At 38.9% G+C, this 19,018-nt stretch overlaps 1 protein-coding gene across 4 annotated transcripts in view; it reads left to right on the forward strand.

Moving 5' to 3' along the window:
* Positions 1–19,018, forward strand: part of kif26a.L (kinesin family member 26A L homeolog) — a 99,790-nt gene that overhangs the window by 54,860 nt on the left and 25,912 nt on the right. For all 4 annotated transcript variants that reach the window (XM_018230605.2, XM_018230606.2, XM_018230608.2 and 1 more), the window contains one exon: positions 13,028–13,211. In XM_018230605.2, the coding sequence (XP_018086094.1) occupies positions 13,028–13,211 (184 nt within the window). The remainder of the gene's footprint in view (positions 1–13,027; positions 13,212–19,018) is intronic.

Raw genomic sequence — 19,018 nt, forward strand, 5'->3', positions numbered from 1 at the left:
CATCCACATTTTCTGTGAAATGGCACCAATGGCAATCATAATTCCAGAATGCTTTGTCTGCCATTCATTACAGATGCATTCATTTTGCCTTCCTCATAGCTGCCTCACAGCTATATTTTCATGTTCCATCCACTTGAGTGAAGCACCTGCCCTCCATCTGCAGAGACCTTTTAATGGACAGGCTTCAGTTGTCCTTCAGTATGAAATGTTAAGAATATGCTGCATAGGATTAAATTACATGGAAAGGAGCTTCCATGGGTGTGCTCAGTTTTCGCATATAATTTATTACCAGCCTTCTGAAGAAGCATGTATGGCATGTATCTGACATGAAAGGAGTTTTACACTGAACGTGTCAGATATTTATGGAAACTCCATTTGTCTTGCTTTATAAAATAGAGACTTTTAGCAGGTCAGGTACCGGCGGAATATCCGCAAAGAGGGTACACTACCTGGGTATCTAATTCAGCTGTGGGTCTATCTCTCCCTCCCACCCTTGGCGATTTTGGAAATTCTTTCCTTTACCTGGTTGATCCACCTCCACAGTGACATCACTGAGTAACTCCTTCCGGGTGCGGGTTGGGTAGTGGGTTTGGGTAGGCGGTATAGCAGGATGACGCATGTGGGTTAGGTTGCAGGTGTGCCCAAACGGACCCGTGCAGGGCTCTAACACATAATCAGTTTTTATTAGGCAAAATATTGAACCAATTTCATAATTTGCATATTCAAATTTAAGAAAAAAATGTAATTACAATTTAAAAATAAAATTAAAATGATTTCAAAATAATTGTAGCATATAAAAATTTGTCAGTTAAGTTGTTCAGTACCTTAAAGGATTAGGTCGAATTCTGTAAAATGTTCTGAGATTCTGAACTGAATTCTGGATTTGGTTCATCCCTAATAATTCGAGATATCATTTTGTAATGCACTCCTGATTACCTTTTTGACATTGACACAGATGCCTTTTTGTATACAATGCTAGTGAGGAAGTTAAGTGCTTTACTTCCTATGAAAAGTAATTATTAAAACAATTCCAAAAAAGGAATGTATGTAATCCCCAGACAGGCCATACTCCAGAAAATGAAGATCCCTGTGGACTATAGACCACCAGCTTTACATGTTTCCAGTAACTAGATACACCAATAGGCAGCACTGGAAATAGAGCAGTAATTACAGCCCCAAAGAGGAATATAGATGGTATTCAGGTTTCAGATGGTTTCAAAAGAAAATAAACCCAATTTTTGACATGAGCTTATTCAGCTAGGCTGAAAAGGCACATAAACACTATCTGAATTTCCAAATATACTTATTAATTATTTTTTTTGTACACAGACATAGAAGATTTCACAGAATAAAGGAAACAATGATAGTGTATATTTGTTTGGATGAGTTCCCCACCCCCTGAAGCTCACAGTGTAATGCAACCCCTCCCTGACCTTGTTCCATTGTGATGTGATAGCTTTGCGGATGTAAAGTCCCTCTTCTTTGCATAGTGGGTGCAACACAGATTCCTCTATCCACAAGTCCGATATTATCTCATTGGCTAAACCAGGCTTTGCTAACCTGCTGACTGCCAGGTTTTCCTGATCTCCATTGACAGGTATTGGCAAAATATGCCGTGTACACCTGGGTATTTATGTGCTCTTCAATGCCACTATACCAAATGCCGCAACCAGAATAAAGCTGAAACAAGGTAGATGGCATTTGATCTCTCTGAACAGACATGTTTATTTTTGGGGTAATCTTGCACTCTGCCATCCATGGTTTATCTAAGAAATCCTTCCCTCATTGAGATGTCTCCACTGTTCTTGTAACTGTGTTATCAGCCAAACCCTAGTCTTTAGGGTAGGGACACACTGGGCGATTTGGGGAGATTTAGTCGCCCGGCGACTAATCGCCGCGACTTTCCACGACCAATCTTCCCCAAATGCCTCCCCTCGCTCTGCGCCTGGCTAAAATGAAAAATCGCCTGCGCTAATCACACGCGCCGATTCGTTTTCCGAAGTCGCCCGAAGTTTCCTCGCCGTGTGTGATTAGCGCCGGCGACTTTTCATTTTATCCAGGCGCAGAGTGAGGGGAGGCATTCGGGGAGAAAAGTCGATGCGATTAGTCGCCAGGCGACTAAATCTCCCCAAATCGCCCAGTGTGTCCCTACCCTTAATGAGCTGCAAATGTAACCTCCAATTTTCATTGCTTCTTTAGGGAAAGAAAGGAACTGGTGCCTAATAATCCTTCAGCATATGAGCGGTGAAATCAAGACAGGCTAATTATGTAAATGTTGAGATTCCTGGTTAATCACCAAGTCTCAATAAAAAACAGTGGGTGGAGGGCAAGCCTCTAACACTCTACTGAATTACCGCTGTAACCATAAATGATCACTAATTCCATAGAACAACAACAAGCTCTTTGATTTAGTAGTCAAATGCTTGTGCATGTATATGTATGTTTATTAAAGAAACATTTAACTAATAATGGATTTGAAATGTATCCAATGTAGTTTTGTTCTGCCTTACCACTTTAGTGGTAAATTTGTCTGCAGTATACAAAAGGTACTGTCCACTTGGAGTGAATGGATTACATAACTAGGTGTCTGCGAGTTACACTGCGGCAGCCATAGTGGCAGCTTCTTAGATATTTTCCCCATTCATCCTAAACACAGGAAGATTTTCAAGGAGCGTATTTGTCAGCCCTTCAGAATGTGTTCAGTTGGTTTGATCTGCCAAATGCCATTCTGCTCTGTGGGATGTTAGAGATCAACAGCAGTCCTGGGCTCTAACACCTCAATGAATGATTAATCCTTTCTGCAAAATCTGAAATTCCTGATAATATTTTTCACTGTTATCCTTTATTTATTTATTTAGGGCTGATATTTTCTGCTGTGTTTTACAGGGATTAAATATCACCCACATCAGTCCCTGCCCCAGTGGAGCTTACACTCTGTTATGTATTTGCATAAGCTGTGTTCAATTTTATAAAGTAAATTACTTTTGAAGGATGTTAGAATCATCAGATTCACACACTCTATGGACAATTTCAGGAGCCAGTTAACCTGATAGTGATGTGTGGGTTGACCCGAAACCCACTGTGACCTGTGGGTTGACGACCAATAGGAAGGGTTTGGGTTGAAATTTGGCCAACCATTAAGGGTTAGGGTTGGGTACAGCTCAAACTGGGTACACTCCTCCACTGCACTCGAAGATTCGGTGTCTTTGAACCTCTGAACCAGAGTTGTATACAGAAATAGCATACAGAGTGAGAAGACACAGGGATGGGATGGGTACTGGTCCTACAATGGCAACAATTAGTGGCTTAGTATTGGGTGCGGGTTAAGGCATTGCATGTTAGGGTCGTGTGCAGGTTGAGTTTTTCCTGATCTACACATCACTATTTTCTGATATTTTTTAGGACTGTTACTGCTGAAAGTTATAGTCACTTGGGGAGTCAAAATGTTTTTTAAAATGCTTCACCCTCATAACATTGAATTTTGCTTTATTTGCTTGTCTAGGACATATAACAAGATGTCATACAACTGTCATCCATACCTGTGTAAGTGCCACTGCAGTAGAGTTGGTACTCAGTGTCCCACGTGTATAGCCTCTCTTTAAAACCTCAAAGCTGTTGTGCTTCTAAAAAAAGGGCAAGCCTTCCACTTTGGTAATAGGAGATGATTAGTTCTAATAAAACGTCTTGTTTTCATTTTCTTGGCTGTCACCGGAAAGGAATATACATCTGATTGAACAAAGTGGGCTGTTAAAAAGTTCCCTTTTTTCGCTTGGGAATGCATCAGTGGTTGGGTAAATAAATAATCAGTGGGTGCCATCACCAGCCACAAAATGATTAATGAGAAAGACAGAGAATTCTTGTTTCAGATGATTAATTACCCCCTGCTTTACATACACACATATAAACAAACACAAAAGATTGGGCTAACATAATACATACATTTAGGCAAACTCAGCCATCTCTGTAATTTGTCAGGTTGCTTATTTAAATATTTAGAATCTATGGCATAAAGTATTTTATCTTTGTTTCAATCTTAGTAAGGGTTAAAGAAAGGATTTAAAGCCTAAAGTCATAAAGTTGTAAATAAAAAAATGCATACTTTTGAACTGAAACATTGACCCTGGTTCCTAAAACTTTTTTTTTTTTTACTGACTCTCTAAAGGTTTTTATTGATCCTACAAAGCTTCCATGTACCTTATTTTTAGCTTTGGGAATTAACTATAGCTGGGAAACAGTGGCTCTGTGAGAGCAGAAACGATGAAGATAAAACATATAGATCAGTCTCAAGGGCAGGGATACAGTTATTATCTCAGCCAAGTCAAATCAACTGGACTTGCTGTGTTTTTCTTGAAGACATTTCACCAGTCATCCAAATGGAAACACAGAAACACAGCCAAGTCCTGTTGATTTGACTTATTTCTACAGATATACCATGACGTGGATGAATGAGAATCTTCATAAACGTATTATCTTAGCATTTTCCGATGCCGAGAGGTGTTATTTGTATGGAAATAACAGAACTGGAAAAGGATGTAAATAGCTTACTGATTTCAACTCTGACTGACCTTGATCAGAAGTAAAAAGTCACTGAAATTACACAGAAATTATACGCTGGAGAGAAAGACAAGAAAGTGATGCTTTATAGCAATGACAAAATGTTGTGTATGATATTTGTAACTGGGGTGCAGGGGATGGTTTTTGCTAAGAAAGGTTGCCCAAATAATGCCCTTTCATTATGACTTAAAAAATAATAGTTAAGAAGAGTCTACATATTGCCAGCAGAGGCTTTTTCCACTTTGCTTTATAATGTAAAGATTGATTGATTGATTGATAAATGACCATGGTCCAAAAGCCATGGTCAATAGTGATGGGCGAATTGTGGCGAAAAAATTTAAAACGGGCCAAAAGAATCGGCGCAGCTCCCAATGACTTGTATAGGACCTCAACAACTTTTACCTGGCAAAGTTTTGTATTCAAGGTTTTTGTAGTTTTTACACTTAATAAATCTCGAATTTTTACAGCTTTTTCAAAAAATGAGAAAACCACTAATTTTTAGAGATTCGTGGAAAAAAAAATCAAGATTCGGTTATTAGTAAATTGGCCCCCATATAAAGGACTCCAATTTAATAATGTATAATAATAATGTAATAATTACTATTTTTATGTAGTAATTTTCAAAAGCTTTTTCAGGCATGTAGTTTGCTCAGAATCAAGGTTAAGAAATAAATTGACCTGGCAGTGTATCCAATGCCATGATTCTTTCAATCAGAGCACCATGTTCCGAAACCCAAATGGCCAACCTTGTCCCTTAATTTATCTTAAATTAAGGCCTGATCTGATCTAAAGTAGTTCTAGGAATTTCACCTCCAATGGCATCAGATCAATTCCCTAGCTGCTATTTTGTTTACTGTTATTGTTACTGGGCAGTCTGGAAAAATAATAATGTTGAGGTTAGAGACTGTCTATTGTCACTTTATATTTGAGTGCCTCAGGATATGTTATAAGTTTGTTTTATTTCTAGCGCTGACACTGAGCCGCAAGGAGACGAATCTCAGGGGTGCCATAAAAGACAACTTCCATTAAAGTGGAGAAGAGTTAAATAAAAAGCAGTCAGTAGGTTTTAAAACCAATGGGAAAAGTAATAAAATCCTATTCTGTAGTGCCATTAATTGGAAAGACGGAATCACATAAGTTTATGAACTGTCGCCAGGACATTCATAAATTTTTGCAAACTGTGGCCGACTTGAGATTTTTTTTTTCTAACAGATGGTGCAGGTCGAGAGTGGAATTGGCTGTGAGAGCAAATCTAGAAAGCAATTTTGAAAAGAGGTGATGACAGAGCTCTTTAACCCTATTTCATGTGGGTAACAAGGAATGTATTAAACCCTGTGGCATGTTAGCTTACAACTAAACAAATACTAATTAGTGAAACATTGAGAGCCAGGATCATGGCTATTGTGCACTTGTGTCTATCATGACATTAGGGTTGTAACTACAGGGGAAGCAAAACCTACTGCCACAGATGGCATAGGACACATCAAGTCTGTGGATCCATTGTTTGCCACCAAGGCCCGGGCCTAGGGCAGCAGGATTTTAGGGGGCGGCAAGCTGTCCAACCATACCCACATTGGTTCAGAAACACTGGGGATGCACAGGAGAAATTATAGTTTTTTAAACTTCCCGTGCTCCAATCCCCATTGCTCTGAAAATTTGAGTGAATAAAGAGGAGGGGACGGGGGCGACTAACGACAGGAGGCCTAGGGGCCCCTCTATGTAAATACGGCCCTGAGCATATTGTAGCTAATTTCTGTGAGGACTATTCCAGTTAAAGAAACTCTCAGGTCTCCATTTGCTCTTGAACATTCACCTGTTGGAGGATCTTGGGAACAGTAGTTCACAACATCTCAAGGCTTCTAAAGGTTCCTTTATAGTTAAAAATATAATAACACATTCCTTAATTTTCCTGTTATGTAGAAGGGAATTAATTTGCCACGCTCGCTGAAACAGAAGTGTATTTATTAGGGCACGCAAGCTCAGACACCCCACAAGACTCATAAAACTGAATGGACATCGTTAGCAGTGCTGTAAAGCATTCATTTTCTTCCCATCCACAAAGAATGCTCATTCACATGTACTTTAGTTTTATTGTCTTGGAATTTCCAAAACAGAACTGCCTTTTACTGCCCCTCTGGCATAATTCAAGGATCCTAAATTTTTATGGCGTTAGCCATTAGCACATTATCGCTACAGATATGAGCATATATTCACTGTGAGAAGTAGGGAAAGGAATGTGTATGTCCAGAATCATTCATTTAGATAAATCAAATACTGTGCCACCAATTTGTATTGACTTAAAACTCTTGCATATTTAATACTGCAGATATATGGAAAACATGGCTTTCTTTGTTATATGCAATAGGCTTAAGGGCATGCTATCTATACTCTTCCATTTATTATGAATATGACTCATTTCTTGGCTAGATGGGGTATCTTGGAATTGCATTGCGTGTCTATGCCTAGAAAGAGCTACAACAGTGGAACTGCCCTCCTATGGGGCACAGAGCGTTGGCTGCAGCGCCCGGTTAGGGTGAGATTACGGGAAGTAGAAGGGCAGAAGGGAAGAAAAACACCTTTTTGACATGATAATTCTAGAAGTCCTGCTCGAAGGCTATGGAAACGTTTTTGCCGCAGTTTTTAAAAAAGTTGACCAATGCATATAGGTTTCAACTTAAGGCACTTTTGCTAGCATATTTACACAGCGGTCGGCTTTTTTAAAAACCGCAGCGCAAACCAACTAAGTTATAAGTATGTGTGACCATAGCCTTGGTAGGGTGAGTTTTGGATGAATTTATTTGTCTTATAGATACTCTTACAACTATGGCTGCAACAGCAACAATGCTTTAATATATCTGTAATCTGGTTATGAGCCAAGGGAGGCCTTAAAAAAATACTGGACATAAAACAGGGGTCTGAACCAAAAGAAAGACCACTGAGGTAGGAGGAATAGAAGCCTCATGGATTTACTGGCGCCTGACTCATAGTGGTCTGAGCCTTGTTCTTGCATCAACTTTTGTTGTCCTTCATCAAATCATTTAAATTCCCTGTGTCTTGGGTTCAGTATCTTATGGACAGAATTTAGAAAAAGTTGTAAATGGAACCTGAAAAATCAAACAGAAAATTTTACAATGTAAAATTCTTTTTTTTTTTGTAAAAAACGTCAATGTATCTCCAGCAAAAAGAATGATTTTCATTAAGAACCAGATATCCGCTGGTGCCAACACTTTCCAAAATGTAAATAAGCGCAGAGGCAAATTTTTCGGATTGCACATATTTCCATTAATTACTTTTATTACATACTTCCAATAGATTTTGGACTCAGTAGAGCAGGTACACATTTACTAACTATGGTGGATTTACTGTGTTGTATTATACAATTTGCAGCAATTACCAATCATAATTTAACTTTGATCTGTCCTGTGCAGTAAGAAGGCAGTTTTCCGATTGGTTGTCGCAGCACAGATTAAATTGCACTTATGTTTGTAAATGAGAGCTACTAAAGTGATTGCTCATGAATGATTATGTAATTACAATAGATATTCACGCGTGGGCTCTGCCAGGGCCAAGGTCAACTTGACTAAAAACCTTTTTGTGTCCAAAAAACAACTGAGGAAAAGCAGGCTGGGCAAGATTCAATATTCCATATTATGTTTGCAGCTGTATACATATGCTTTATAAATAGATGAATACATTAGCATTGTCAATTATTAGGTTTTTAAAGTGATAGCATGTAGGTGCCGTACATGAACCCTGTAGCTGGACATATTGTATCCTTGCACTCAGCAAAGGTGCATATAACAAAGCCATAATTGAATTCTCTGCTTGCTGACAGATGGTTTGTCAGCTTGTTGTACAGTATTTATTGTTTGTGAGAAACAGCAAACAGCTCTCTAACCTTTGTGTAATAAACGTTAAGATAGAACTAAAACTATTCAGTACAGACAATTGGTTTGAGCTGCTGTGGATTAAATGCCATGCAAGTTTTCCCTGTCTTCCCGAGAGCCGCGACAAATTGTATTTCCATACAAGTACGAAAATCTCGCCTAGAAAATGACAGCTTGACCTTTTTTTTCCCATTGTTCTTTTCTGTTTTCTAGATAATAATTTTAATTTCGGCTAGATCATTATTAGCTTGGTTCAATTACCACAGGCCCATTAAAATGTGCCTCTGATTTCAGATACATTTTTAAGCCATTAGGGAAAGATAAGAAAATTGAAATTAAAGTATACCGTTCTTTAATAATAATAAAATAATAAGGACATTGATTCAATGCCATTACTGTATCTTCGACTGCCATGTAACTAGGCATTGGAAAATGAGGCTGTAATTCTCGAGCTAAATAGTCATTCTTTTTGTAATTTGTTACACCACATAATTGAATTTTACAGCTCTGTATTCTGTTTATTTGCTATGTATATTTATGATTGTTCTTTTGTGTCACTTTCTGTAGTTTAATAACTGCTTAAAAAATAGCAACCCCCTACTGCATGATGTGGTTATGGAAAGGACCATTATTAATCATATAGTTACATATACAGTTGCATAGAAGTCAGTTAATAAAAGGCATCTACTTTGGTTGAATACAGCTGCTTGGCTTACTTATATCTAGCACAGAAACTGCATTTAGCTGTTCAACAGCTACAGAGCTAACACTCTACATTCCAACCTTACATAATAATGTCTGTTATTGAATCCAGATCAGTGATCCCCAACCAGTGGCTCATGGGCAACATTTTGCTCACCAACCCCTTGTATGATGACCCCCAGTGACCTCAAAGCAGATGCTTATTTTTGAATTTTTGGCTTGGAGGCAAGTTTTGGTTGCATAAAAACCAGATGTATTGCCAAACAGAGTCTCCTGTAGGCTGCCACATGCGGCCACCCAAATAGCCACCCAGCGCCCTTATTTGGCACCCCCAGAAACAAGGTTGGAGACACATGATCCAGATTATAATCATTTGGAGGAGAGTTGTCAAGTAGTAACAGCAACAAAGGCAGCTTCATACATGCTTTTCCATATTAGGGTTTGGGAGCTGGCCTGGACTGAGATTCAAAAAAGGCCCTGGCATTTCAGGTACGCCCAAACAAGCCACACAGCAGCCCAAACAACCCCCCTCCACAGGGGCGCTCCACCAATGAGGCGAGTTGAGACACTCGCCTCAGGCGGCAGCGCCCCCCTGGTTGCCAGGGGCGGCAAAAATGCCGCTCCTGGTAACTAAGAGCCGAATTTCCGGTTTTCAGACCGGAAATTCGGCTCTTCTAGTGCAGAGAGCGCTATTGCGCTCTCTGCACTAAGCGTCGTGGACCGCCCCTGCCCTCTCCGGCGCTATAAAGGTTAGTGCCGTGGGGAGGGGTGGGGGCGGCGAAAGAAGGCCGCCTCAGGCGGCATTATAGCCAGAATCGCCCCTGCCCCTCCAGCCCAATAAATAGTGACAATTTGGCAACTATGGCAAACTAAATCAGGCATTTGCCAGAACAGATTCCCAGTATAGGCCTGTTTGGGAGTTAAGGAAAGAAGTTAAAAATGCTACAACCCCTTCTCAAAATAGAGGTACTTAGCTGTACTGCCTTAAACTGTTTGGGATTTTGGGAAAAAGTTCCAGCCACACTGGGTATACATCATCAGGACATTTTGGGATTATATTTTGACCTGTCTTTTTATAGCCCTTCATCTGCATATTCAACCTTTTGATTTATTTAATCTATATCTGTAATCTATTCTTCCACATTAAGACAAAGGTTATAAGATACTGGAAATGCTCCTATGTTCTGTACAGTTTCTCAGCAATATCAGTAAAAAGCTTTCACTCATCAATAAAAGTCTCGTGTCTGTCTACCTGTTCTAACATTTGCCTGCTAATTTGTGGTTTCTTGCATGAACATAATGATGCTTTGTTGACTGACTGGACAATAGAAAATTAGAAAATTAACCATGTCAACCCTCTGTCTACAAATCACCGCTGCACTCTAGGAATGTTGATGTTACAAGTGGCGCCCCATATACTACAGCGAATGTAAACATAGAAATGAATGTGAAAGCTTCGTCATTTGTGTTTATATTTGTGTTTCGTCTTCCTGTGTACCTGAGAGTCTCATGTATTCAGACTGTGAAAGAAACAATGTTGTGCTATTACAGTAGATATGATTGATAATAATTGTGTTTTGGTATAGTGATGCTGTTTGGAGTATTTATACTTGGCTGGAATAGCATTATTTGTGTTTTTTCTAGCATTAATACTTTTAAAATAGCAACTAAATATTTTCACAATATCAATACTTCAGCGTGCATTTTTCCATGCAGTCGCTGTGGCCTTTTTGTGCCGTCCTCAAATGTACTATTTCATAACTTTACATTAGTATTAGTTTTTTAATGCTCTGCTAGAGTTAACAGTTTGCTTACAGTAACAATCAGGTTTATAGTACAGTTTTGATGACCATTCTTTTCCTCTTCTCCAATGAACATCATAGATTAGGTTTGCACAGCTGGAGGCCTGGGAACCACATGTGGTGCTAAATTAGTTTCTTTTGCTCCCCAACTTGCCCAAGGACTTCATGAACTTTTATGTATATGCTTTTAGCATAGTCTTTAGAAAAATGTGTACCCCACAAACTATGGGCAGCCTTGGTAATACTCCTTTTGGAAATAGGGGAGCCTATATGTAGGACAATAATTTAAATGAGAGAAGCACAAAAGGGGAAAGGAGAAATGGTTCTTGAGCATTTGTGTCTCAGAGCAGCACAAATTTGACTGGATTAAAGTTAATCTTTTTGTGGAATACTAACAAAGGGAGCACAATAGAAGATGATTTAATAGACACAAAGAATAGCATGGGAGTGACTTATTATTGTGTTGAGGCAGAAGACCCATATAAAAAGCAAGAAATTTCATCCTCCTAATCCGTTCTTAAGTGTCAGATTCAACTATGTTTTCCCCTGCTAAGCAAAGGAAATGTCTGGAGCTGAATGAGATGTGCCAGAAAAGTACACACAATAATGTAAGACACTTCAACATGTTGTTGTGCTTTTGAGTCTATTCTCTGGTGACCTTTGTGCTGAGAGTATAAATAATGTCCAGGGTTTTCTTTGTTCAGCGCAGCAGTTTGTGACAGTTACAACAGTGGATAAACTTTAGCTAAGCTGCACGCTGCATGAGAAAGAGCCGACACACAAGCAGGGAGTAAGAGTTATAGGTGAATTGAGGGGGGCAATGGCTTATAATTTTGTGATAATTGGCGCCATGGTGGTTTGGTTGTAAATAAACTGCACACTGCAAATCCGATTGAAAGTTGTAGTTTACATACAGTACTTGATCAGGTACATGCACAATTGGCTAACTTGAGGCCCTTTTCATGATGCAGCCAGCAGCCCCAAAGGATTCTTCAGAAAGGGTCTGAAATTTGATGACTATATTCTAAATAGACGACGTACTGGAAGAATGACTGAGAACTTCTTCACCTTTGCAAAATAATTTTTTTCAAATAGTATAACATTACAGTAATAATGATTTTCCTCCATCACTTTTTCGCCATTTTTCTTACATTTATATTTTAAATGAGGCCCAGAGACTTGTGGCAGTGCAGTAAGAGCAGAAGCCAGTGTGCAAAGTGTGAATAAAGGGTGATTGTGGCCTGTTTTTTGCACTTTGCATGCTGCCTTCTGCTTAGTATATGACTCCTACTGACTTCCTGTTTAGCTAGATTCTGGCACAACTGAGACTGTGAACAAAAAAGCTTCCTGTATGTTTAGCTAATATATCTACATAATATGGTGATAACAAGTGTACATGTCCATGCAAATTATCATTGCTGATTACAGAGCATACAGTCACAGCACACAACCAGAGATGTCTCCTTCCTGGTGATAACTGTTCTGCAGGCATTTTTATCAACCCCTCAAAGAATATTCTTATCTTTTGTTGAAGTTTTCCTGATAAGATCGTTATCAGAACAGGGTGGTCAGCACAGAAATCGTCACACGAGAAGCAGAAATATATATATATATATATATATCAAATGAAAAATATAGCTTAAGTAGACTTTTTTGTATGCCAGTGTCCTGGTAGTATTTATGCGAAAGTGTTTTTTTAATAGTACAGAAAACATGTTATGAACATGTACAATATCTCGGTTACTGTTATCTCCAAGCAGCCCATCTGGTGTTCTGGTATTTTGGGGATCATTACAGCAGTTTTATGGCATCAGTTAACATTCTGCAGTCTGACTCAGCTGTCAAGCTGTTAAAGCTGTGAAAAAAGTTACATAATAATCTCAAACTCTGCCTTCAGAAAGATTACATTATGTTTCAGGCCACATCAACTTCTATAATGTCTCCTGGTGCCTCTGTATGAAATCTGATTAGAGTGAATTGACTGGTTTGTTAAATAGGCAGCGATGACAAGAAACATCTGTTCCATTAGTCTGACTTATACTAAACGCCTGTTAACATTGTTTTCCCTCTTACTGTATACAGAGCAGCGCAGAAGCTCAACTTGTCCTCAAAGCGCAAGAAGTATCATCCTCCTCTTCCTCACTCGCAAGAGTATTCCACGTACACCACCAACTTTAGTGGCATCCTTCAACTATGTCCACCACCAGCACCTCCATGTCTTATGAGAGCTGTGTCAAAAGTCAAGGACAACCCTGGCATTGGAAAGGTACAAATGTCTTTAAATCAATGTTTGTGTTTATGTATGGCATGGGGGATATTACTGAAACTGACCCCAAAGTAAGAGAGTGCTCACATTAAGTCAGAATCAGAATATCCACATCTCAGACCAGTCGAGGTCATGCATAAGTCAATGGGAGATGTCCCTATCCCAATTAGAAAACATCATGGTCTGCGATGGGTTTAGCCCTATAATAATTAAAAAAAAACGATAAAATCAAGAAATTCTGGAAAAAAGTCCAAAAAAACCCACAATTTGGGTTTTCGCTCGATTTTATAGTTTTTCCCCCAATCCAATTTAATCAAGTTATTTTATTAATGAATGAGACAAGATCAGGGATTGGAGTTTGGTCAAGTTTTTTTTTTTATTGAAACAATGAGATAAATTCAGATTTTAGTAAATAACCCCCTAAGTGTGTATTCAGGCTTGAAATTCATACATAATTCTTAATCTGCCTTTGAATTCTTAATTTTTTAATCATTGAAATGTGTATACACTACGGGGCAAATTCACTAAGCGCCGAAAATGCTCTAGCAATGGCTTTGTCGCACTTCGCCAGGCATAGTTTAGGCAGGGCTGCGCAAATTCACGAAGATCCGAAGTTACGTACAGGTTACCGAACGGTTGCAAAGTTGCGCTAGTGATAATACGATAAGCAGTCTGAAGTTACGCTAGCGATGCCTAATTAACATACGGCATGCAGTTAAAGTAGAAAGGACGTGTATGCTGTAGCAACTACATTACACTACACAAGGCCAGGGGAAACTTAATAAAATTAAATAGAGGTCTTTTATTGCCCTACACATGTGCCCACTGTATAGTTTAGGTGCCAAATGTAAGGGGGAGGAAGGGTATCCCAAAAATTTTTTCGATCTTTTTCAGACCATCACCCAGTAAAAAGTAAAAAAACGCCAGCGTTTTTTGGGACTTAGAAAAATGTTCAACTTTTTTTAGACAAACTCCTATCTACTCTATTGCACTTTGCCTGGTCTGAGCAGGCGAAGTAAAGTCTGGCGCAAGAGTTAACGTTCAGTAAAATCCGCAACTTAGTGAATTAGCGTAGTTACATCCCTTGGCCAGAGCACAACTTCACCTGGCGTTAGGGTGTGAAGTACCGCTAGAGTATGTCTACTTCGCTAGCGAATTTACGCCAGGGACCAGTAAATCGGCGAAGTGACAAGATGACATCACGCTGGTGAATTTTCACTACCGTTAGCCACTTCACCCTTTAGTAAATTTGCCCCTATATATGCTCAAGCCTTTAAATGTTATTATTGGTTCATTTTTTGAACCAAATGTGTTTGAAATCCGTTATCCAGAAACCCGTTATCCGAAAAGATCCTCTCCCATAGACTCCATTTTAATCAAACAATTCACACACAGTGGAGGTCAGCCTGGAGATGCCTCCTTTTGCATTTTTGGGCTGACCTCTGCATCAGCTCCATTGTGTGTGAGCGCACACAGCCTGTTCGGATCTTAATCAATGGAGCAGCAGATCTGCTTCTCTCAGCCTGCAAAAATACACAGGCTGACAACAGCCATAGCCTTCAGCCTGTGTGCCCATAGCGTTGTATGCAGAACCAAATTATGGAAAGGCCTCTTATCCAGAAAGCTCCATGCCTTGAGTATTCTGGATAATAGGTCCCATACCTGTATATTGTTAATCTTTTTGAAAAAAGATACATGTAGAAAGGCAAAATGAATAAAGCAAGGAAGTAGCATAAAAGGGGTACTCTACTCTAGGTCCTTTCGACCGACTTGATGAGCCCACAGGGTATGTTTTATGGATTTTTCACATTAAGAACTGATGGGTCAGTCAGCACTAGGGATCCTTCAAAAATATCCACCCATGTTCTGTACAACTTGGCTTCCTTTACACGTCAGAATCATATGTGCAGCCATACAATGAGAGTCTGGCAGACATTGCTGCTGGCTTTTGGAGTATCTTAATTGGCTAGAAAATGGAAATGCACAAAAACTCCCTGCCTGTAAAAATACTTTGAAGAGCCACATTTCTCCTATTGGCCTCCTGGTAGACAGTCTTATTCTAGTGGATCTCTCACTGTTGGGATATGAAACAGCCTATTCCAAAAGCACCGTAGCAGGTGGGAACAATATGAGCAAAACACTTATTCTGTCTCCTCTAGTACACAGTGACATTATGTTGCTCATGTTTTCTGAGGTTAAACACTATTTTACATAGCTAATGGCATCACAGCCCTTGCACAATCTCCCATCATTGATAAATATAATTGAGCAAATTACCCGCTCTGTGTATTAATGTGCTGGAAACATCAAACTGTTCCATCTGCTTAGATAAACTCAACCTTTAAAAGCAATGAGCCAATGCAGTTTGCTCCTTTTAGCTGCTATTTTTTTTTCTCCTGTGGTCTCTCTGGATGTTATTAAATTTAATGTTGGAATAGTACAAATGATGTCTGAAAGCCGTTTTATGATGCCACTGGAAAGGAGTTGGATTATGTTCAATCTCTGCCATTAATGTGCTACTTAAGGTAATTTATCATCTCCTGGCATTAAAAAGACATCCTTTTCTGTGAGAATGCCGCAGAGCATCTTCATTTGCTATTTCCTGACTAGCTTAGCATGGCGCTGAGGAATTTTTATGTCAAATTTTTTTTTTTCTGCTAAAGAGGGTCTCTATTCAAGTAATTGTGTAGCACTTACAAGAACAGACTTATAGTGCCTGATATTTACTAAGATCCTGACAATTTGCCTACATTACTCTGACAGAATCATTTTTATCAAAGAGATGCAGTTGTGCATTAAACACCCAGACTGTGCTTCTTATTTCAACATCTTTATTTTCTACTTACTCATTGTTTCCTACCTTTATGTACCTTATGTGTAAGCTCTACAGTGCTCTACAGTAATATTTTAGTGTAATAATGTATTTATTCACTGATTGAGTTGTTTAAATTTTTTAATTCAGCAGCTCCTCGGTTTGCAATTTCAGCAATCTGGTTGCTAGGGTCCTAATAACCCTAGCAACCATGCACTGATATGAATAAGAGACTGGAATATGAATAGGAGAGAGCCTGAATAGAAAGATGAGTAATAAAAAGTAGCAATAACAATACAAAATAATTACAAATCTGTAGTAGTGATGAGCGAATGGGCGTCAAAATAATTTTGACGCGACCGTCAATTTTTAGACGCGTTACTATTTGGTACAAATGCATTAAAGTCAATGGGCGTCCTAATAATTTTGACGCACACCTATTTTTTTTTTTGCCGGTCAATTGTTGCAGCAGTTTCGCAAATTAATTCATTTGTGACCCACCTTTTAAAGATTGAAACAGTCAGAAGAAGAAGGCAAATAATTAAAAAAATATATAAAAAATAAATAATGAAGACCAATTGAAAAGAACTAGCCATTCTATAACATACTTAAAGAAAACTTAAAAGGTGAACCACCCCATTAACACTTACTTAAAGGGGTACTTCACCTTTTGGTTAACTTTTAGTATGTTATTGAATGTCTAATTCTAAGCAACTTTTCAGTTTGTCTTTATTTTTTATCGTTTTTGAATTATTTGCCTTCATCTTTTGACTCTTTCCAGCGGGGTCACTGACCCCATCTAAAAAGCAAATGCTCTGTAAGACGACAAGTTTATTGTCATTGCTACCCACAAATGAAAACCAATTGCACATTCTCTCGGAATATCATTCTCTACATCATAATAAAAGTTTTCTAAAAGGTGAACAACTTAAAAGCATTATAAGGCTTATTCATACAGGTTCATTGTTGAAGGCAAGCACCTGTAGCAATGTATGTAAATCCCACTCTTATAGACCTTATAGTATTAAAATAGCACTTGCCGCTTAGTAGCACAGCGTATCTGCAGTCCCAAGGCTATGGCCCTAGTACCAGTATCAGCTGCTCTCATTCCACTCTGCCTCATAATCATGGGATCAATGTCGGACTGGGACACCAGGGGCCCACCCAAAAACCTTAGACCAGGGGCCCACTCTCAGTACTATTACTCTTCCTCTCCTCACTCAATCGCTATTCTCCTAGTCTCTTCTATTTACATACTATAATACTATGATCTATTATTAAATCTATTTAGCCTTTTTGTTCTCATAGAAATAAAGAATGACCATGAAATAGGTCAAATATTTAGCAGCACAAGGGCCCACTGACACCTGGGCCCACTGGGAGTTTTCCTGGTATCCCTGTGGGCCAGTCCAACACTGCATGGGATTCTCCATGCAGAACTACCAAGGAGTTATTGATAGTCTAACACTAGAAGGCTATGCGTAAGCATTTGGCCCTTGTTAGTGTTGGCTTTAATACAGTAGCTCCAAAGATTGTACATAAATGTCTCCTATAAGTATCAGATAACATACTGTGAGTGGGATTCATATTAGCATTATTGGGTAATGCACTCATTCCCTTTGGGTAATTGATATTCAAGAGAGCAGTTGTTAAGCTGCCCAACAGTCATTAGATATTTTTATTGACACCGAAACCTTATTGACATCCTCTCAATGAAAACAAATTTTTTTTTCAATTCCTTACCTAAGACAGAATGAGGAAAATTCAAGGGTTTCTGAAATAAAAATTGCCAGCTACGGGTCATAGAAGCAAATAAACAACTTGTACGAAATATCTTCCATAAACCAATTTTGCAAAGGTTATGCATATCTGTCAGTTTCAATTAAATCCAATGGAACATATTGGCACTGAGCACATAGTTGCCTAATTAGATTTGCCGTGCTGCGAAGATGCTAGAAATTTCATTGGGAAACAGGCTGTGAGATTAGGGAATGAAACATGCTCTCAAAGCCTTACAGCTGATACATCATTGCACATGTAAATACTCAAGAGCTTGTGCTGGGAAACTGAAATAATATCTATTAATATGGGATTTTTTTTACCACTGAGGGCTTTAATGCTGGTTTTTAAAAGCCTGTTACAGGGATGCGAGTGCCTTTTGTGGCAATGGCACAATCACATCAGTCACATCACCTGGACAATACAATGGTAGGAACCACTGTCAGCAATGGAGTGCCAGGGGCCCACCAAAAAACACTAGACCACAAGCCCACTTTCCATACTATTTTTAATTCTCTCTTCAATCACATTCTTTATTCTCTTAAAGGGGTTGTTCACCTTTGAGATAACTTTAAGTATAATGTAGACCAGTGATCCCCAACCAGTGGTTCGCGAGCAACATGTTGCTCCCCAACTTCTTGGATGTTGTTCCCAGTGGTTTCAATGCAGGTGCTTATTTTTGAATTCCAGGCAAATTTTAGTTGCATAAAAACCAGATGTACTACCAAACAGAGCCTCCTGTAGGCTGTCAGTCCTCATAGGGACTTCCAAATAGCCAATCATAGCCCATAATTAGCAACCCCAGACTTCTTGTATGCTTGTGTTGCTCTCCAAATATTTTTTATATTTGAATGTGGCTCAAGGGGAAAAAATTTGGGAATCCATGATGTAGAGAGTGATATTCTGAGACAATTTGCAATTGGTTTTCATTTTTTGTTATTGAAGGTTTTTGAGTTATTTAGCTTTTTATTCAACAGCTCTTTAATTTGCATGTTAAGCAATCTGGTAACTAGGGTCCGAATTACCCTAGCAGCCATGCACTAATTTGAATAAGAGACTGGAATATGAATAGGAGAGGGCCTGAATAGAAGGATCAGTAATAAAAAGTAGGTTCTATTATTTGGACTTTTGGGGTGCAGGTGTCAGTACATGCTGCAGATTGTACAAATAGCTCTTGCATAGTTAATAAAGCAACACAAGGCCCTTTTCCCCTTGA

Source organism: Xenopus laevis, chromosome 8L, assembly GCF_017654675.1.
Source record: "Xenopus laevis strain J_2021 chromosome 8L, Xenopus_laevis_v10.1, whole genome shotgun sequence".
Taxonomy (NCBI): Eukaryota; Metazoa; Chordata; class Amphibia; order Anura; family Pipidae; genus Xenopus; species Xenopus laevis.